The sequence below is a fragment of the Pholis gunnellus genome (genome assembly GCF_910591455.1).
Source record: "Pholis gunnellus genome assembly, chromosome: 14".
NCBI classification, from domain to species: Eukaryota; Metazoa; Chordata; class Actinopteri; order Perciformes; family Pholidae; genus Pholis; species Pholis gunnellus.
This window is the reverse complement of record NC_136541.1, coordinates 11,068,567-11,088,959: the sequence shown is the minus strand read 5'-3', so window position 1 is coordinate 11,088,959 and position 20,393 is coordinate 11,068,567. Positions and strand designations below refer to the sequence as shown.

The 20,393-nt window shown below is 45.0% G+C and overlaps 3 protein-coding genes across 3 annotated transcripts; 2 read left to right on the top strand and 1 right to left on the bottom strand.

Moving 5' to 3' along the window:
* The first annotated feature begins 1,479 nt into the window (after nt 1-1,479).
* On the top strand, nt 1,480-6,271 carry fzr1b (fizzy/cell division cycle 20 related 1b). Its single transcript, XM_079172842.1, has 14 exons — nt 1,480-1,617; nt 1,969-2,151; nt 2,422-2,523; nt 2,604-2,667; nt 2,780-2,907; nt 3,004-3,086; nt 3,217-3,400; nt 3,533-3,598; nt 3,714-3,816; nt 4,084-4,265; nt 4,355-4,588; nt 4,810-4,914; nt 5,475-5,567; nt 6,133-6,271. Exons 2-14 carry the CDS (start codon nt 2,074-2,076, stop codon nt 6,172-6,174), a joined length of 1,464 nt encoding a protein of 487 aa, XP_079028968.1. The 5' UTR covers nt 1,480-1,617; nt 1,969-2,073; the 3' UTR covers nt 6,175-6,271.
* Nucleotides 6,272-7,046: 775 nt separating this feature from the next.
* On the bottom strand, nt 7,047-14,621 carry LOC306705947 (importin-13-like). The gene is made up of 21 exons (XM_079172841.1): nt 14,002-14,621; nt 13,313-13,438; nt 12,528-13,162; nt 12,308-12,448; nt 12,069-12,210; nt 11,761-11,927; nt 11,443-11,563; nt 11,103-11,250; nt 10,786-10,967; nt 10,677-10,703; nt 10,380-10,514; nt 9,559-9,705; nt 9,295-9,375; nt 9,036-9,173; nt 8,829-8,925; nt 8,696-8,748; nt 8,547-8,613; nt 7,962-8,020; nt 7,752-7,841; nt 7,358-7,539; nt 7,047-7,175 (listed from the first exon to the last, which is right to left on the bottom strand). Exons 1-21 carry the CDS (start codon nt 14,068-14,070, stop codon nt 7,082-7,084), a joined length of 2,901 nt encoding a protein of 966 aa, XP_079028967.1. The 5' UTR covers nt 14,071-14,621; the 3' UTR covers nt 7,047-7,081.
* Nucleotides 14,622-14,810: 189 nt separating this feature from the next.
* Nucleotides 14,811-20,341, top strand: LOC306706272 (uncharacterized protein). Its single transcript, XM_079173272.1, has 3 exons — nt 14,811-14,934; nt 15,721-15,999; nt 17,541-20,341. Exons 1-3 carry the CDS (start codon nt 14,868-14,870, stop codon nt 18,128-18,130), a joined length of 936 nt encoding a protein of 311 aa, XP_079029398.1. The 5' UTR covers nt 14,811-14,867; the 3' UTR covers nt 18,131-20,341.
* The last annotated feature ends 52 nt before the right edge of the window (nt 20,342-20,393 follow it).

Sequence of the window (20,393 nt, the reverse complement as noted above, 5' to 3'; positions counted from 1 at the left end):
AAAAAATATATCCATATATTGAGTCAGCTGTAACACCTGACCACCACGTGCATGAAAACTAGTTAGAAAGCGAGCAGAGATGCTGAAACCATGAGCCAAACATTGATAAATAGTTTAGAAAGTGGTTAAATTTGCCCCACAAGGCCCCAACAAGACATAGCTTTTTTTGTAAGGAGTTACAAGGCCGCCGCTGACAACGTATGTCAAGATCAGAGTGCCACCAGCGATGCCTTGTCTCCACTCTCCCCTGTCAGTCCGTCTCAATAACCCCTCGGCAGGAGCAGGTCATGAAAGAGATCGAAGAGCAAACCTATTTTCTGTCTGTTTGCAAAGCGTGCTCTCGGTTGGCATTAGCAGGAGTGGAAAATGTAGAATCGGTGAGGGCAAATGTCAGATCTTTATTTACTTTGAAGTCACACTCACGCGGGGGCCCTCAGGCGAGCATGTGCTAACAATACTCTCACTCTCTGCTATTGATGACAGCACAGATGGCATGTAGATTTGTGTGTGAGGAGTTGGTTTTAAACGTTAATTAAAATGCATTCCTTGTGTGTGAAGACCTACGTGGCAATAAACCGCTCTGCTCTGATTGCTAACAATTGTGTTACATGTGTTTGTATGGCAAACACATGTAACACAACAAACAGCCACAGGCGAGCTTCTCTGTTTTGGAGCAATGGATGCCAGCATATGAGAGAGAGAGAGAGAGAGAGAGAGAGAGAGAGAGAGAGAGAGAGAGAGAGAGAGGCAAAGCATGAGGAGTTAGAGGAAGAGGAGGAAGACAGGAAGGAGGAAGAGGAAGAGCAAGACAAAGATCAAGGAGAGCCATAATCTCTGAGATTCAGGCCCCTGTGCTTGATCATGAAAACATGAAACAGAGGACTGTACACAGTATATTTGTTCTGTATGTAGGGCACTTTACATATACACATTTGTGATGATTGGGATGCAAACAGTATTTCTTGTTTTTTTTTCTATTTCACAATAAACTACTGTACATATGCAATAAGTGTCACACTGCAGATGCAAAAGGCACAAGTTTCCTGATAAGACATTCAGGCATATCCTGTATTTCATTTGTTCAAATGATGGTGTCATTAGAACACAAAATACCATTTTGAGAAGACACAGCAATGTTTTGAATGCAGAGTTTAATTTTGCAAGAGAGTTTCTGTATTCTTGAGTAGAGTTCTGAGAATATGAGGTAGGGTCTCAGGGGAAAAACGCCTGCACACAATTTAGAAAAACTGTAAGAATACCTCTACATACAGGACTGAGTGGATTAGTGTGCAGTACGGCTGCGACACCTCGTGGCAACATGAAGGAATAACCGCTGTGTGACTGTAAATGCAGTGAGCACGTATCGCCAGCGGGCGTCGCTGTTGAGCGGCGCACTGCGTCCACTGCACGGGACAGCAGGAGCACAACTAGATAATTTCAGCTACAGCTGATTCAGACGCCATTTTTTTTGTCACGAACATAAACAACATCAGTCGCGTTGGCATTTGGATGTATCGCAGTTTGGAAGAAAGCGACGACAGCCTCCCCGCTGCAGCGCCCTCCTTTTCAGCCGAAGATGACGGTTGACTTGGTCACCTGAGCCGCCGTGTCAGTCGGGTAAGAACGTCTCGCGGTCGTCAGCTGGTGTTACACTGCGTGTAAACGGGTTGTTGTGTGCGCGAGCATGATGCCATGACAACGACGCGGCTGTCATTAACGCGCGGTGGAGCCGTTAGTCGATTTAACGCGGATACCGCGCTGCTTTAACGCGGTTAAACGTCAGGTGGAGCCTTGGTCTTTAAACCATGCAGCGACAACAACAACACGCCACCTGACATGCGCTGACATGTACACACACCGTGCTAACCAGGCCGTTCGGTCTGTGTTCATCCAGCACCCAAGAGCTGCTCGGTGTCTTTGTGAATTAATTTAACATTTAACATTTGTTTTGTTTTGTTTTCTCCACAGAGATGGGAATCCTGGGTGGATTTCCTCAACGGGAGGGAGCGGAGGTTTAAAGGGGCGGGCGCGGAGGGCAGCAAAGGGGCCTTGCTGCTCGTCAGCCCTGAGGAGATGGACCAAGAGTACGAGAGACGGCTGCTGAGGCAAATCAACCTCCAGAACCTGCCGACAGAGGCCCGCCTGTCAAAGGTCAGACACACAGGACGATGGGAAACCCGTTCATGTTGTGTGTTTGTGTGTGTGTGTGTGTGTGTGTGTGTGTGTGTGTGTGTGTGTGTGTGTGTGTGTGTGTGTGTGTGGTACCTGGGTCTTTACATACATATTTAGCATAATTTAGTTCTCCATCCTCAAATAGTGTGGTATGAGCAAGGGCTAAACTATATTTAAATGCCCTGAATATTATTGCCCAATAGTAATAACCCTGCTGGATTTGTTATGGTCTCTCTCTGTCCATCCCAGTGTGTGAGTGCTACCTGCAGTCCTGTCAGCATTAACTCAGGAGACCGCTTCATTCCCACCCGCGCTGGAAGCAACTGGAGCATCAACTTCCACCACGCCAATGTAAGCAGCCTTTTGCACAGCTCGGTAATCAAAGCGATAGAAACACATCTTTTACTCACCGTTCCTTTTTCTCTCTGCAGGAGAACTGCCGCTCCCCAAATCAGACCCATAAAGCAAAGGATGCCACTTCAGATTCAAGCAAAGGTCAGACATTTTGTACCTGGTATGAATCGTCCAGGTGGTCTTTTTGCGGTCCTGAGCTATATCTCTCCACGGTCGTGTGTTTCCATCACCATTTTCACTGCCACCCCTCCAGATGCTGTGGCGTACGCGGCCCTCTTGAGGAATGAGTTACTGGGGGCAGGGATAGACACTGTGCCAGACACTCACACAGACGACCGGCGTCACGCTGTCCTCTCTCAAGACTCTCACAGCCTTTTTAGGGTAAAAAAGGACCACTCAATTACAGAATCATTCATTCCTAAATAGCTCCCAGAAGTCCCTAATTATAATTCTGCTTTGTGTGTTTATTCCCTGCAGTACACTGTCCACACTAAGAGAGTGCCTTTCGATAGCGATAACGAAGTCTCACCGTACTCCCTTTCTCCGCTTAGCAACAAGAGGTATGACGTATATCTCACATGCTGCACACCGAGCGGACACGGCGCTCAAACGATGCTGTCAGATAACGTTGGTTTCCTCCCCCCCCCCCCCCCCCCCCCCCCCCCCGGTTCCTTCTCAATGTTTCTGTAGCCACAAGCTGCTCCGCTCCCCTCGTAAACCAGCCCGGAAGATCTCCAAGATCCCCTTCAAGGTGCTGGACGCTCCGGAGCTGCAGGATGACTTCTACCTCAACCTGGTAGACTGGTCGGCGGGCAACTTGCTCAGTGTCGGCCTGGGAGCCTGCGTCTACCTGTGGAGTGCCTGCACCAGCCAGGTCAGAGGAGGGGCTTCAAAGACTTGTTATTGCAGAATTTCTCCTCAGTGTAAAAGGGAAGCAATAAAGTCTGTGTCTGATGTGGTTCAGAGAAAAGCGTCTGTTCGATTTCTGTACTTTGTGTGCTAACAGGTGACGAGGTTATGTGACCTCTCTGTGGATGGAGACTCCGTCACGTCAGTCTGTTGGAATGAGAGGGTGAGCTGCCAGAACGGATTATTACTACTGCTTATTTAAGAGAAAATGAACTGCTCGTAGTAAAGACACAATGGGTATGTAACCTTGTGTTTGACTTTGGCTCTGGTCCCATCAGGGGAGTCTCGTTGCTGTCGGAACCCATAAGGGTTACGTTCAGATCTGGGATGCAGCAGGAGGGAGGAAGCTTACCAGCCTGGAGGGTCACTCAGCACGTGTAGGTCAGTTATAGCTGGAGAAAAAGTGGATTTACAAACTGCTGATTAAAATCAGTTTGAGTTTCCTTTTAGCAAACTAAAAGGAAGTAAAGGAGAACCTTCCGTTATGCATTTTACCACTTTCATTTTTTATTTTACCTAATAGCCTAAAATTAAATTTTACTGTATATTGTACCACCAAACGTGCTATTATCATATAAGAAACGCCAGATGCGTTCCAGATGGCCACAGTGAAATATCAGACCCTCCCTCCCACCCTGTGTGCCCAAGGTGCCCTGGCATGGAACGGGGAGCAGCTGTCGTCGGGGAGTCGGGACAGAGTGATCTTACAGCGGGATGTCAGAACCCCCCCGTCGGCTGAGCGGAGGCTGCAGGGTCACAGACAAGAAGTGTGCGGCCTCAAATGGTCTCCTGACCACCAGCACTTAGCATCCGGAGGCAACGACAACAAGGTGAGTGGGTTTGAAACTCATCTTTTGGGGTGAATTAAGCCTCAAGAGTAAGCAACATAATCCCATTCCTTTGTGGTCTTCCTGCCCAGCTGCTGGTGTGGAACAGCTCCAGCCTTCTCCCCGTGCAGCAGTACAGCGACCACCTGGCAGCAGTGAAGGCCATCGCCTGGTCCCCCCACCAGCACGGGCTGCTAGCGTCGGGCGGCGGCACTGCCGACCGCTGCCTGCGCTTCTGGAACACGCTGACGGGTCAGGCGCTGCAGAGCACAGACACCGGCTCACAGGTCTGCAACCTGGCGTGGTCCAAACACGCCAACGAACTGGTGAGGAGACACGCACACACAGTTCATGAGTAATAACACGTTGATAATCAATGAAATGTAAACAATAGGATCCTTATTAACCAATTAATTTAACTAAATATTGGAAACACATTTTGAGATAGAAATAGCAGGCTGGTCCCATGTAAAATGTTATTACTGCAGTATAAGTCTGGATAATGTGAAAATGTGTATTTAGTAGATTGTTCTCTCTTTGTGTGCAGGTGAGCACTCACGGCTACTCTCAGAACCAGATCCTGGTGTGGAAGTATCCGTCACTAACACAGGTGGCCAAGTTGACCGGACACTCTTACAGAGTGCTGTACCTGGTAAGCATGCAGGGTTAAATGAATGGCCGTGAGGGTTCAGTGGCAATGTAACTGCACTAACAACAGAGCGTACACATGTCCAACGTTTTTCATACACTTATCCAGTGGAGGAGGTATTCAGATGCACCACCACAGTGTGAAAATACTCCTTTACAAGTAAAAGTCCTGCATTTAAAGTCTGTAAAAGTGAGTAGTATCAGAAAAACTCTGCCAGTGTTCTATTTACTTACATTGTATATTTGTTACTATTGATGCATTTAAGTACAGGCTGCATTTAAATGTTGCAGCTGGTCTAAGCTAGCAAATCCCTCTCTCAGTGCTCTGTACCTGCGTCCAGAGGGCAGTAGGGTGAGGCGGTGGCTGAGTTGGGTGTGTGATGTCTTGTTCTATTGAGGTTGCGATGTGTGCAGCGGCCTTATCGTTTAGGTCCGCGAGGCTGGGTGTGGAGAGACCAGTTACCCAGACAGCTGTGTTTGGTTTATTGGCCACGTATGTGTACACATACAAGGAATTTAACTCCAAAGTGTTCACCCGCTCACCAGTTTGTCCTCCCTCCTCAGGCTGTGTCACCAGACGGTGAGGCCATCGTTACAGGAGCCGGGGACGAGACACTACGTTTCTGGAACGTCTTCAGTAAGACACGCTGCACCAAGGTACCGTGTGCTTGTGAATTAGCTCGCCACAGAGCCAGGTCCGTCACCTCTTAGTCAATCAGTAAACCAATCGGTCTTTTTGGTTTAAGTCGACTGCGATTTCTTTATTCATTTTGTCAATGCACTTTCATGTCCAAGAAACTTATGAGCACTTCTCTGGTAAACACAAGATGTAAAGTGGTGCTTTTTGTTTGAACCTTTGTGGAGAAACTCAGTTTTACAGATATGTTTATTAACTCACCTAATCAATTAGTCGACAAAATCGTATGAGTGTTAGTAGACTAAGATATTCTTTAGCCCGACACATAACTATTATACACAGTTCTGATGTCTTTGTTGTTTGAAGTTACTAAATGAGTTCTTGAAAGTACTGATAGTCTGAGGGCTCTATGTGTTGATGACACAACAGTTTTGATTTCACAAACCCTGGATAATGTCTAATTTTAAGTTCTTGAACTCCACCAAACAAGATCTTGAAAGTCATTAAAAAAGCCCCTGAAACAAACCTCCTCCTGACTGACTATAAGACGTTTTGTAATGTTTTCACATTTCCTTCTATTTCCAGGAATCAAAGTCAGTGCTGAACCTCTTCACAAGAATACGATAGTGAGCAGACCGGGTCTGGACCGGGTCCTGGAGGAGGAGCCTCCGGAGCTGTGGTTGAGTCACCAGCGACACGTAGAGACTAGCACTTAGAGCGCTCTCATCTCAGTGCACCAACCACCAGTAAGACAGTCCTCAAGCCCACGTTTTCTACAGAGGATGCAGTCCCAACAACTACGACAAAAAAAACTGCCATCCCTCACAGTGATGTCACTGATTCAAAAAAACAAAAACAATTCAAGCAGTCTATTGTCAGGACATATTGTCTGCTTAAAAAAGTCGGTCTTGTTATCTTTTTTCTGTTGTGTAAGTGATATATATTAGCAGAAGTATACATGTACAAGAGTTATAAGCTATATAATGTAACAGCGTCAGAGAAGAAGAAGCCTGGCTCGGAGGTGTGTGTGTGTGTGTGTATGTGTGTGTGTGTGTTTGTGTGTGTGTGGGAGGGGGATTTCTATATTTTGATAATGTGTGACTATGCTCTACAAGCTGCATACGAGAGAAGAGAAACAATAAATAAGTGAACACACACACAGTTGCTCATGCAGCTGCAAAGAATGAACTGTTTATTGTTGTCTTGTCACTTTGTCTGTTGGAGAGAGGATTTGGATCCATTCCTGGAGAAGAGTAAAGGGCAGTGTGACACCTTTTCCTTTCCTTTTATCCCGCTTGAGCACTTGCAGAGGTATTTTTATTAGAAACGTGTTGCACAGAGGTCCGCTCATCCTAACAGTCCACCTAATCTGTGTGTTTGCTTTGGTTCAGTCCAAGCATTATGGTTTCTGTTGTCCACTTTCACCTGCCCAAGTGATCAGTACTATTTGGCACCATTTATCATTGAAACAGAAAGAGATTCTGGGTTTTCTTTTATCACTTTCTCTTGAACTCGGGAGTGCTACCAGCTCAGTCTAGTAATCAGAGTATCCAGACCCCTGCAGGCCCCGACAGAGCAGAGAAAACTCCTTCACGATATCCTTAATGCGACGCTTGTGGGTTTGCTCCCTGGAAAAAAGAAACGGAGATGATAAGTACATTTTGCTGAAACATGTAAACTCCATACAGAAAGACCCAAGCCGGCTGATTCTTTTTTTTTGACGGAATGAAGAGTTTTGAGAACACAACACCTTTTGAAACAAAAACACAGTTTTGATGTTTAAAAGCTGTGACAAGTGTATGATCGTCACCTCAGAAGCTGCACACGGAAGGCGTTTTTCTGCTCTGCGGAGACCTGTGCGGAGCGGAATCCTGGGGTCTGTAGTGTTTCTTTCAGCCACTGGGACAGCAGAGCTGGACAGTGTCTGTTTAGACTAAACAACACCTCAGAGAAGTGCTCCGTCAGACTGCGAGGGGACTCGCCTCCAATGGCCTGGGACACAAATAGAAGCCTTCCATTAGAAAACAAGTTTGGTGACGGCTTGAAATGAGACCAAACATCAGGGATGAAATGCATGCTCTGGTTTAATAAGAGGAAGTGTACAAAAGAGTGAGTGGGTGCTCTCCAAATCAATACTCACAACCACAGTACACAGGGCAATGATTCACATTTTCTTATCTAGTTGTGTTTAACGAATGACTCACCTGGAGTAGGGTCTCAGTCAGAAGCTTGCCATCCCTCTGCAACACTTCGCCAAGCGAGGGCATGTCTTTACAACGAGGCAACAGCTCCGTCTGCCAGGTACAGAGAAGAAACAACAACACATGAATCTATGAGCTGATGAGATGAAATTATATATATATATTTTTCTTCAAACTATAGCTTACAAGTTGCACATTTCTGCCTCAACTTACAAAGAATAGTGTGGCAGCTTTCACTGTGGGTGCCTCTGGGAACTTCAGGGTCAGAATCCCTGGAGAAAACAGATACACAGATGTGTTTTAATGAATGCTTCGGCTAATGAGCTACACGGTTGTCTCAGGCAGAATGTCAAGATGATGCGAGTGAGGTTGTGTCTTGATTTTGAACACAGTAATTTGTAAAAAAGCAATGCAAAAAAGTTAGGCTGCATGGAATGAAACATGTGGGGTCATATTCTCCCGTACAATTAATTTGAATCAGTTTTGATGCCATTTTTCGGAAACAGAAAAAAAAGATGTAAATCAGCAGCTGCAGCAGAGAAGAAGCTGCAGGTGTGTCTGCGGACGCAGGAGGGCAGAGCTCCACGATGAGGGCATCATCACACTGCTGAACTCTCGTTGGGAACAAAGTTAACTTGCCGTCTATTTTGTTCTTAAGTACATTTTTGACACAAGTATTTTTACTTTTATTTGAGTAATATTCATTTAAAGTGACAGTACGTTTAGTTTGTAGGCCCACAATATTCTAGTACTATCTCCACATCTGTGCATACAGTAAAACCATGCAATGATACTCACCGCAGTAAAACAGCCTTTCAACATCCAACTGGTCAGACAGGTACATATCAGGCTTCCTTTTAAGAATCTAAATGAGGCACAAAGTAATCAGGCAAAGTTTCCTGTGAGCTGCAAACGTGCACAACAATGGACAAGTGTACGCAACCCACCTGAGCATGAAGGAGCATAAATGATTCTGCAATATCAGGATGATCCCGTGGACCTGTACAATAAATATAAGATGAGACTAGACAAACATGTATGTCTAAAAGTAAATTGGAATTAAGTGCAGGATTTTATTACCTTGCTGAAATATAGTAAGTGTGGCAGAAGTCAACACCTCAATAAGGCTTTTGATGTTCGAGGTGTGATGTTCCTCTCCGGCAAATATGTGAACCATCTAAGAAAAAAGAAAAAGAAGGACATATGATCCCAAAAGCATGTTAAAAGTCTGAATTGCAGTTTGAAGGGATGATGCTTTTATTCATGCCCTGATCTGTGGGGGCGTACCTGCCGTGCCAGATCCAATGCTGAGGCTTGTGGGAAGGCACAATAGATCTGCCTCAGCATCTCACTCAGCTGAGCCACCATGGGCCCGAAATCATGTAGGAGGGTTCGAACTGACTTATCAAATATCCCGCACACTGCCTGGAGAGAGAGAGAGAGAGCTGTGAGTCAGTAAACACACATCGATAAATCACACGCACACACACACACACATATACATCAGCATACACATATTTATGCAAGCAGTGAAAAACCCTCCTACCTCAACTACCTCTGAGTCATCGAGCCACTTGCTGAGGATGTTCTGGATCAACGTGAACACTTGCTGCAGCACAACAACAACCTAAAAACACAATTTGAATGTATATTTTGTATACGTATGTTTGGTTGATTTCAGCATATTTAAATATTTTGCATGTTCAGAAATATTGATGCACAAGGCCCATTCTAGTAATTTGATATCATTCAGATAGTTTATGGAGCTACCCATGTCCATAGTTATGCAATTTTCTGGAGCTAAACTTACTGGATTCTGTGGGCTCTGTGAGGGAGTGAGTCTTGGGCTGGACGCTCCCTCTAAGCCGTCTGCTTGTCTGTTGATGTCCAGAGTGGTGAAGAGACTGGACAGCATCCCCAGGATGTGAATGATCGACGGTTTGTTAGTAGGATCAGGCTGTAAAGGGAGACAAAGTGGAAGGGTTTGATATGTAGCCCTGTGAAGACAGCGACAATTGAAGGAAAGATATTGTCGAATATGACAGCGGTTGTGAGAGTCAAGAGCAATTTTACTGCCGTTGCTGTAGAAGGTGTGTCAAAAGCTGCAAAAGTGCTGCACAAGAATCCAGTGTTTTCTACGTTTTTGTCAACAGAGATTCAGACCTCCCCCTGCATGAGAGTGTCTATTAGCTCAGTAAAATGTATTTCATTTTATATTTATCATACATATTTTAAATACAATCAACTATTTGAGTAATTGTGTATTTAGGTTGATTTTTTTGTGTGCAATAACCGAGTTTTTTAAGAAAATCCATCTGTAGTTTTTATCAATACAGCCAAATAAACTTTGAGTGTACTCACATTTTAGATGATTGAAGCTAAAAGTATGATGGTAAAAATGTTACAGTGAAGTGCGTACTACTAGACGGATAAAGATTTAAAGTAGTGCAGTAAAATACCGTATTTAACCTTCTGTACTTAATTTAGCACCAAAATAATAAAGTGCTTTGAAAGTATAGTGTTCTTGATTCATCCAATTTGTACTTGGAAATAAGCACCTCTGCTACTTCAGGTATTATTTTGGAATTTGTGGGTTTCTGTAGATGTTTTGTAGCGTTTCTTTGCATGTACCTCCTGCTGGGCCAGTGTATCCAGCTGCTGGACGTGAGGGGTGATGAGAGAGTGAAGTCGGCCCAGAATCTCCTCCACTGGCAGGGCGGACAGGAGGAAGCCCAGAGCCTGCATCAACCACATGCACTGGCTGCTCTGCACACAGACACGCAGAAACACACACACACACACACACACACACACACACACACACACACAGCACACATCATACACAATGTGTTCAGAGAGACGCTTTGTGGTGCATTTGTGTTAACAGAGTAGGACAGAACTGGTGAATGTTGAAGGCTGTTTACTCACCTTATGGATTTCTTTTACCAGTACGTCCTGCAGAGGAACACGGGTGTTAATAGAAAGACCGTAATAACGCCAATGTTTTTTTATTTTTTTTAAAGGCTGCATGTCTGACCTGTGACGTGGTCAGGATGTCCTGAGCGTAGGGGCCGAGGTCATGTCTACACTCCCTGCAGATCCTCTTCAGGGTGGATACACAGGACACAGACAGCTCTGCCTTCACAAGGCCCTGAAGCACCATGGGTAATATGCCACCCAACATCACCGGGTGATCAGCCAGCCACTCAGCCAGGGATCCTGGCCAACACGAGGTACATGTCATGAATAGTGAGTGTAAATGGGTTTGTTATAGTTGAGTGCAGACCAGACGGCAGAAATGTACATCCATGGCCATTAATAATCCTGGTTGTAAGCCACGTGTCTCTTATGTACCTATGGTGTACATGACGGTGTCAGCCAGCATAACGTTGCTGATGTTGATTCTGGGGATGAGACCGATAAGACCAGGGATAACGTCCGAGTAGTTCACGTCTATCGTCTCAGCTATGGACTGGAAGCCAAATAACAGGGCCTCTGTGTCCTGAATACGGAGAAAAAAAAACGAAATGTGACGTTAGGTCACGAGAGGGGAAATACAACCAGGAGGCACAGAGTTACACACAGGAAGGAATGGGGAACATAGAATTTATAAAGAAAATATTAGCGTTTTGTAATATATCATGCAGAGATAGTAGATGTGCACGGAATGGGAGTCAGCGATTAATTAATTTACCTGCCAGACTGCTGACTGTTGTGGGTCCATCAGCTGTCGGCCCAGCCTGTCATAGAGGTTACTGAGCAGCTCTGCCCCCAGCATTTCATACACGTACATCAGAGTGTCGGAAATGTCCACTCTGAAATGCAAAAGAGACGTGGAGACAGAGTAGAGAATCTCGCTACCATTTTTAGCCACACTGTCTTAACAGCTATTAGATGAATTGCCATGAAATTCGGTGCAGACATGTTCTTTTGGGGCTTTCTTTTTTGTGAGAAAGGATGTAAAATCCAGTTTTAGTGCTCCTTAAGAACTTCCACTAGTTTTGTGTCTTACCTGTAAATTCGGAACTGCTCCTTGTCATCAGAAGACCAGGAGGCATACTCCTCCTGGGAGGGATAGTGGGATTTATGTAGTAGTACGTCTACCAGTTGGAAGTAAACCGGCCTGTAGACCTGCAGGTACACTGCCTGCTTCTCCTCCTCAAATGACAAGATGTCATCCTGAACATGCAAGAAATATATTAGAAAGAACGTTTGGTGTCTAGATCACAAAAAACACATTCACGTTTAATGTAGAGATGAGTAACTTTGTATTGTCTTGTTTACATGTATGGATCTCATAAATGTATTCTTTCACCGTACCTGCAGAGTGTACCAGAAGGTGAGTGTGAGGGAGCTGCTGGTCTCACTGACTGGGTAGTGCCCAGGGATGCCAGTACAGAAAAGAATCATGTTAACCAAAGCCAGATACTCCTGCCAGTGCTCCACCTGTTCCAACAAAACCCTGTCGTACACAAACAAACAAAAAACGCCATTTTACCGAAGCCAGGTAATTGGGTGACGGTGTGTGTGTGTCTGTGCGTGTGTGCAGCTGTGTGTACCTGGAGTGTGTTTCCCCCATAGCAACAGCAATACGACAGATACCGTGTGAGGTTTCCATGTCGCCATCCTGAGCCGCTGTCTTCAGCTGGTCATGGAGACCCAGCACCAGAGGCATCAGGTTCACCAGAGCATCAATGTACCTGCAGAGACAGGTTGTGATTCACACGTCTGGAAATTGACTGTGGCCTGAATGAATTTCTGAAGCGGCGTGTTTCTCACCTTTGGCTGTCAGGCTGCGAGATGGCATTGACTATCGTCTCCACAGCCGTGTCAAACAGCTCTGGGTTGGACAGAGCACTGAAACAGTCCTGGACCAGTTCATGACTCTCCCCTAACGGCACGTCCAGCCCCACCCAGCTGGACAGGCAGCGTAGCACCTTCTCCTTCACCTGGCTGGAGGAGTCCTGGCTTTGGAGCAGCTGACGCAGCAGGGGACACACCACTGCCCACTCCCCAGCCAGGGCCCCCCTCAGCTGGTTACGGCGCGCTTGAGCCAGCCGGCCGCTCTGGAACTCCTCTGGAAGTACGGTGAGAAGCTCCAGCAGCGCCAGGCAGTGCGCTTGAGGGTCCTGGGCGGCCTCAGAGCTGCCTTCAGAGTCGGGCTTCTGCGGTTGGAAGGCCCTCACCATGTCCGCCACCGGCTGGGACCAAGCCTGTGGAATTAAGTTAAGAGCCATAGAGGCCAGGGCGACACACAGCCTGGTTAGCACCATTTTGGGCCCAGAGGAGAAGTGCAGGATGTGGGAGAGGAGCTGCATCCTCAGGCTCTCATGCTGGTCTGTGGGGAGGTCGCTCCAGTGATGGGAGATCTTGGTGTGGAGGGTGCTGGCGCCAAAAAACTGAACCTCTGGGAGCTGCAAAGAGACAGACTCACTGTAACAGATGGACATATACAAAATGTTCACCTCTTGCAGCTCTAATCCGCACTGACATGCAACCAGTTTATGCTCTTGCGACCTGAAATAGTGTTTATTTGAAAAGATGTCTGAGCAGAAGCAACACACCTTGTCGGGGCCAAGCAGGGCCCAGCAGAACTGCCATGCCTGTGCAGAGACCTGGGCCTGGGTCAGCCACTTCTGGGCCACATTCTTACGCTCCATGACCGGGTCAAAGTACAGCTGGTAGAGAGCCTGATGAGCAGAGAAGAGCCAATAGAAAGGAAACACTTGAAAGTAATTTGGTAATAAAGATGACGATGTCGGAGTGGATACAAATCATAACACCCATCAGTGTCCCCATATTTCCTGACTGAGTATAGATACAGTAATGACAATGGATGCATCTGTGTTTTGTGCAACAGGTTGTTAATCAAATCGCTGAGTTGCATTAACACGCTTTAATGACCATGCATGCTGGATGTCCAATTGTTTGAATGGAGTAAAAATGTGTTGTCATAGCGAGTAATCCATGGCACATGGTGTTAGTTATTATTAGGACAGCATATGCTTATAACTGGTATCATGTTACAAAATGTCCAGTGTGTCCAACCTTCCTGTGGTGAACTACGATTAACCAAACTGTTTTAAATTGTTTTGCTGTTATTTGAGTTATTGTATAAAATACAACATATATCCAGATAAATATGAGACAATGCTGCTGCAGCTTTCGTGTTCTGAGTGGCATTACAATCTTCATCTGCAGGCGTAGTTTAATAAACAATCATCCAGTGAAGTGGCTGATTATTGAAACTTACCGACTCCACGTTCGCCACCGTTAACTCCAACTCCACCGGGCCGTCTCCCGGATTGGCTGGAGGCTCCATCTGGCGCAACGTGAAGGTGTCTCCCCGCTGCCGTTTGAAATCCTTCCGAAATTAAAGCCTGGTCGTCAAAAAGCAGTGATTTAAAAAGCGAGGAGACGTAATGTAGATGTAGTGTAGTGTCCTCACACTGCGGACGCAGCGGGTCATTCAGCTGTCCATACAGTACACATGTGGGCCGTGCGCTCAGGCATGACGACACGCTGACCTCTGTGGGGGCTGAAAAGTTGTTGTCTCACATTACCACCAGCGAACACTGACGCCTACTCACCTACCACCGTTTAATCGCTGTAAATAACATCGCAGCAAGCCTACAATAACCACGACCACAGTAAAAACTCGCGTGCGTCCTACGCTACAGCGCTCTACAACAGGCGCTCCTGACGCAGACAACTGCGCTTCTGACGCACTGGCGTCTGATTGGAGCAGGGCGAGCAACAGCTACCGCAAACTGGTGCATGTCGTAGGAATAGATTCAGGGATGAGGTGACTGGCAGGAAACGAGGAAGAGCCGGAGAGTGAAACATTAATTTGCAGTGAGATCGGTGACGCGTGTTCGCTCATCGGAGTGAAGCGCGTGCAGCCCTCTCTAATCCCGCCGCCCGCATGCAGGCTGGCGTGCGGCCCCACCCCTACTTCTCTTCTGCCCGACTCCCTCAGGATATTTTTAGCGCTGATGATGTGCCCTGTCAAATCACGTAACGGAAACAACCTCCGAGAGCTGGGAAGCGGAGTCGCTGCGAAGAGAGCCCGCTTTGCTCTGTTTTTATTGCGATCTGCAGGCGAAGGCCGCGAAGGAGATGCGCTTTGAAATGAATTTGGCGTTTTGCGTGTTGGTGGTGCTTACCGGCTCATTGCAGACAAGAGGTAAGGTGTCATCCTGGTGTGTGTGTGTGTGTGTGTGTGCGTGTGTGCGTGTGTGAGTGTGAGTGTGTGAGTGAGTGTGTGTTTCACCTGGCTTCCTGCTGATGCGAGTTGGACCCGTTATCGATTCCCACATGATGCTCCAGACATGTCTATTGATCTTATGGAAAGTTTACACAGAGCTGCAGGCTGTTGGTTGCATTTTGATTTAGATATGTTCATTTATTTTATTGATGTTTTGATTCCTTTGTTCAAGAGATGAGCGTTTCTTTCTCCTTTTATAATTACTCTTTATATCATGATTTCTGTTCACCAGTCATCTATTTAATCATTTATTTGAACTTTTAAGTAATGTGCAATTTTTTTAGATGTTAATATGGACACTTCATTTCGTCTTCTCATTGTTTCTCATTGTTTATACTATAATGTAACGCAAGACAGCACCAAATGGATAACACTCATGTTCGCTTGTTTTTTAGCTACAATTAGTAGATTAATCAAGCAGTTGAATGACAGGAAAATAACCTTCAACTGTTATCGTTGACAAGCATTATTTTGAGAGTAGAGAGTAGAAATTATCTGGTTCCAACTCGACACATGTGAATCATTTCGCGGGGTTTTGTCTTCTATGACAGTAAACTGCAGATATTTGGGTTTTGGACCGTTTGTTGGACAAAAAAAGAAATTCGAATATATTCCACTTTATGCTCTGGGAATTCTTTTAGACACGATTTTATAGACAACAAAATATAATGATTAATACCTTTTCATATCCCCTTTATTTCATAGGTCAGAGCAGTGCCTTGCCTCCTGTCCTCACCCTGGCTGCCTTCCCGAGTTATGCTGGACGCTCAGCATCTCCTGACCTGACAGAGGATCCTGGGAATGAGGTCTCACAGCGGACTCACAGCGGGGATGAAACCTCAACTGAAACCACCACCATTACCAAGACCAAAGCAACAGTCCATTCAGAGGCTGCGACAAATGCAGTATACGTAACGCACTCTGCAGTGGCTACATCTCAACACACGAATGTACCCGTCGTCATGACTGCTCCTTCACCCTCAGGTATCCAAGACAAACCTGCATGCACTGTTTATATGCTGCCTCTCTCTAAAAGCTTCAAGACATAAAAATGACTGTCATCACCTCGTCAATAATTCTATAATGATCTATTTTCCAGTCCAGTCTGTTTACTTCACGTTCTTTTCCCTTCACTCCACTTTTACATCCAGATTCCTGATATAGATCATCCCACACATTTAAAGCTGCCTGTTTGCAAACACAGACGCTCTTCTCAGGCTCACTGCCAGCAGTGCTCCGGGGACATATTCCTCTCCTGACCCCTGACATTGACGGCTATGAGATTGAGAATGTGTGTCGCAACCTCATCTAAAAGATTCCCTTTTATAGATCAGATAAATATAACTCTCTACGCTGATGCCCTGTTGCCTCTTTGAGCATGCACAGCAATAACAAAGATGACATAATGCCATCCTGTTCACACTCTTGCTTTCTTATTAGCTGCTGTCGTCACTTCTGTCCCTGTGGAGTAATGTGTAGGTTATCACTCTCTTTAAAAAGCTAAACATTACTTCAGTAATTACCTTAAGTTGCTTTGTGACTTAATGCAGAAAATGGCCAAGGATACTCTCATTCTTACCCATTGTGCTTTGCCCACAGGAGCACTAATTACAGCCTGTCTCTGCATTCTATCCTACACGTAAACAGTAGAAAGGAAGCCTTGACTTTCCCATTGTACAAAGTTCCTTGAACACAACCCTTTCCCAGCCCCCTCCCCAGCTGTCAGCATGAGCTGTGAAACTTGATGTAAAGAGCCAAGTGCTTATAGTGGAGTAACAATATACTCATGTTGAAAGAGGGAAAAGGCAGGTGTGTATATTCACTAGTTTCATAGAGAAAATGAAAGCAGTGACTTAAAAGAAAACTAAAAAACTCCTGTAAATTGTTATGCAATAGAACGGTCCTATAACAATAGCTTTGTGAAACTTCTAACTGTGTTCACCACAAATCCTGAGTATATTAAGTTTACCCAAAGAGTTAAAAACAAAACAGGAAATATTTACGTTTAAGAAGCTAGAACTAGTAAATTATTGCCATTTTTTTGCAACAGCTCAAACAATTAATTGATTATCAAAATTGCTGCCAATAAATATTCTGTCGATCATCGAGATCTATTTTTTATTGTTAAATCCATCAACACCGCAGTACTTTATGTATATCTTTGTATGGTGACTTACAGCTGAGTGTTTGGCACATTGTTACAGACCCATGTGGTTTATCTGAATCAGCCACTGCAACACTGGAAAGATGCCGTAGTGAGCATCCACCACCATTATTATTATGCCGTTATTTGATGCATGAAAATACAAACAAGTTAACAGGGTATCTTGACATTGTCATGCAAGAAAGGTGGGACCTGACGTCAAAAGCATGACGTATATCTGTTTTAATGTCATTGGCAGTGATCCGTTCCGAGGGTTTTGTGGAGTTACATCAGTGTGCTGTGTGTACGGTTCGTTTCCTTTGAAGAATTCTCTGTGCTGTTTTGAATTGATACAGCACTGCCTTCACATCCCCACTTTCAGCTGCCGCAGACCACCTTTCATCTGCGCCGCCTGTACAGAGCACCACCCCTCCACCGCACATCTCAACCGCTGATGGCAGAGCCATTGTGACCACAGATCCCTTCACCACCTTTTCATCTCAGCCTGCCCACACAGTGCAGGATACGAGCTCCACAGCCCACGCCTCCGCCATCCAGCCACAGTCTGAATCATGGACCGCAGCCTCCACACAGCCGACAACCACAGGACATCTGACCTCCGCTCCAGGCCGGGGTCCTGCTGGGCCCACATACCAGGACGTCCCATCTGAACTCAATGTGGGAGATGAAGGTAAGGGGATGAGAGTAATGTTATTTATTTTGTGTCTTACAAATGTGTTAACTGTTTTATTACGATTGTCCATTCGTGTGTCATTTAGACCTCAAGGGGCCCCGCTCAAGCTCCCCTCTAGATCCCCTGCTGGCTGGCCTGCTGTCAGTGTTCATCGTCACCACTGCTATCGTCTTCGTCATCCTATTCCTCAAGTTCCGCCAGCGGACAAACCACCCAGAGTTCCATCGGCTTCAGGATCTACCCATGGTGAGATAAATACATGTATTACAATACAGTAAGCTTGTGATTAAAGGGGCACTGCAGCATTTTTTTTTTTCCACATGAAGGTCAGTTTACTCGTCCTGAGGGAAAATAACCTCAGTTTGGCTTTAGATTTAGTTACGAACTGGAGGTGTAGAGTTTGAAACAAGTGATTAACCAGGCAATGAGGGTCTAACAAAAGACTGCAGTTGCATTTTGGGAAATAGGATCTGGAGGTGTGGGAGCTTGACCCAGACTGTGAATGGGATTGTGCTTAGAGTTTAGTAGTCTGAAAAGTAGACTGAAAATATATAAATATTGCAATACTTTCATCAGTGGGCTCAGTTACCATTGTGTTCCTCCTACAGCGATATATATATATATTTTAAATGAAAATATTCAAGATTGCCAGAACTTTATGGAATTGCCGTATTACATTGTAGTGCTGTGAATTGAAACTATTCCCCCAGCTCACTGTTTATAAAATCAACTGTGAACTTTAATATATCAACTCTTCTCTCCCCTTAGTCTTAAATCACTCTCATGAAGGTCAGTGGTGCAGCTAATTAAACATAGAAACTATCGAATCCTGCTCTTTAAACGTATGACCACACGCGAGGGGAAATTTTCAGGGGAGAAACAGACACAAATATACGAAATCAAGTCAGTCAGTTCTTTCAGTTACATATGACATTTATTCTCATAACTCCTTATGCTTATCTTCAGAGCTCCTTGTTGTGTGCTCCACAATCAGACAAGTTTCAAAAATAATATATTAAAAATCACAAAAGCCCTTAATATACAGTTCAAAAAGTGTAACGCTGAGCGAATAAGCATTGACCTAGTCTCACCTTTTGTAAACTTATTAGTCTAAATATTATTGTAATCTTCTTCTCCAGGATGATTTGATGGAGGACACGCCCCTCTCCAGGTACACCTACTGATGGACGCATCCTCAGTCACTTCCGCGACTCAGAGAACAGAAGCAAAGCAGACACCAAAGGAAGACCAGTGTGTATCTCAGAAAAGCCTTTGCCTGGATGCTGCTGCATCTCTGCAGACGAGTTTTGGGGTCAGCGATAGAAAAATACATGTATCTGTGGTTCCATGAGAAGGATCCATTGAGTCTTTTAAATGGGAGGTTTCAGAGGCACTTTTTTTCCACATTCCCTTTAAATTTCCAGAGATCTTCAGCCTAGTGGAGACTTGTTTGTGCTTCTGCACCCCTGACTTACTCCCCATATGCACAGCACTTTAATGTGGCTTGAATGGTCACAGTGCCCCCTAGGGGCCATCTGAGGTAATGTGGATCAAGGTAGCATGAAGTCCTCCAATGAAAGACAACCTCAGGTTATCCAGCGAGAAATAGGAGAGGAGAGCGAGAGACGCATGGGAAAGTTGCCAACATGCCTAAAATATTTAAGGAATATAAATTAGGATCCCTTAGGTGACCAAATAGGAGTGAAGTGCACTTTCACGCCAAACTGCCAGGTTAATCGTGTTGTCTTAAAGCTGAGGTCTTCATTATACATTTCAAAAGCCATAACTTTGGAAAAACAGACAGAATATCGTACAGTAGAAGCCAAATCTCATTCAGTTGCTCAAATTTATTATTCAACTTACCTCAAATTATACGTGGGAAATATTGTTGTAGCCGTTAATGTGCAGATACATGTGTTATGGAAGTTTTATCATGGTCTAATTCTGGTCTTTAAAACTTGAATTTGGTTATTCTGTTTTCAATGACTGTTTAATCCACCAATGTACACTGAGAAGAGACCTCGCTACATTAAATAAACACTTAATAGCAGCAATTTGTAAAAGGTAAAACAAAATATTGTTAAATGAGTTGTAAAATGCATATTTATAAATGTATTTGTTGCTGCACAAGGCGTTTGTTCGAATGCTTTGAGCGGAGACGATGTGAAGAGGTGCAGTTTAGATTGTCATCTGTATTAGCTGGAGTATCATGCAAATGTGCTGGAACTAAGCTGTTGTATCAGTTTTTACCTATAGTGTGTTCAGAGTTATTTTACTGTTAAGTGCCAACAGTGATGTATGATTTAATGTCATTGAAATGTGTACTGTAAGAAATTATTGAGATTAAGATTTCCTGTTTGATAATAAATCACGATACTGCTGTAGTCAACAACTTTAGTGTCTTACTGCAGCAGCATGTGGACGAGTTCTTCAGCATTACGCTGTGTCATCGTGGCCTGTGTGACGGGTATTTTCTTTTGCAGTTGGTTGTGAGCCGAACAGCTCTGCAGATACAAATCCACCTGCCCCGACAAGTAATGT

Coding starts and splice junctions, on each gene's coding strand:
- fzr1b (XM_079172842.1), top strand. CDS start 2,074: ATGGACCAAGAGTACGAGAGACGGCTGCTGAGGCAAATCAACCTCCAG. Junction 2,152..2,421: donor CAGAGGCCCGCCTGTCAAAG/GTCAGACACACA, acceptor TGTCCATCCCAG/TGTGTGAGTGCTACCTGCAG. Junction 3,087..3,216: donor TCTCCGCTTAGCAACAAGAG/GTATGACGTATA, acceptor ATGTTTCTGTAG/CCACAAGCTGCTCCGCTCCC.
- LOC306706272 (XM_079173272.1), top strand. CDS start 14,868: ATGCGCTTTGAAATGAATTTGGCGTTTTGCGTGTTGGTGGTGCTTACC. Junction 14,935..15,720: donor CGGCTCATTGCAGACAAGAG/GTAAGGTGTCAT, acceptor TTTATTTCATAG/GTCAGAGCAGTGCCTTGCCT. Junction 16,000..17,540: donor GACTGCTCCTTCACCCTCAG/GTATCCAAGACA, acceptor CCCCACTTTCAG/CTGCCGCAGACCACCTTTCA.
- LOC306705947 (XM_079172841.1), bottom strand. CDS start 14,070: ATGGAGCCTCCAGCCAATCCGGGAGACGGCCCGGTGGAGTTGGAGTTA. Junction 8,749..8,828: donor ACTTACTATATTTCAGCAAG/GTAATAAAATCC, acceptor TTTATTGTACAG/GTCCACGGGATCATCCTGAT. Junction 7,176..7,357: donor TTCCGTGTGCAGCTTCTGAG/GTGACGATCATA, acceptor TCTTTTTTCCAG/GGAGCAAACCCACAAGCGTC.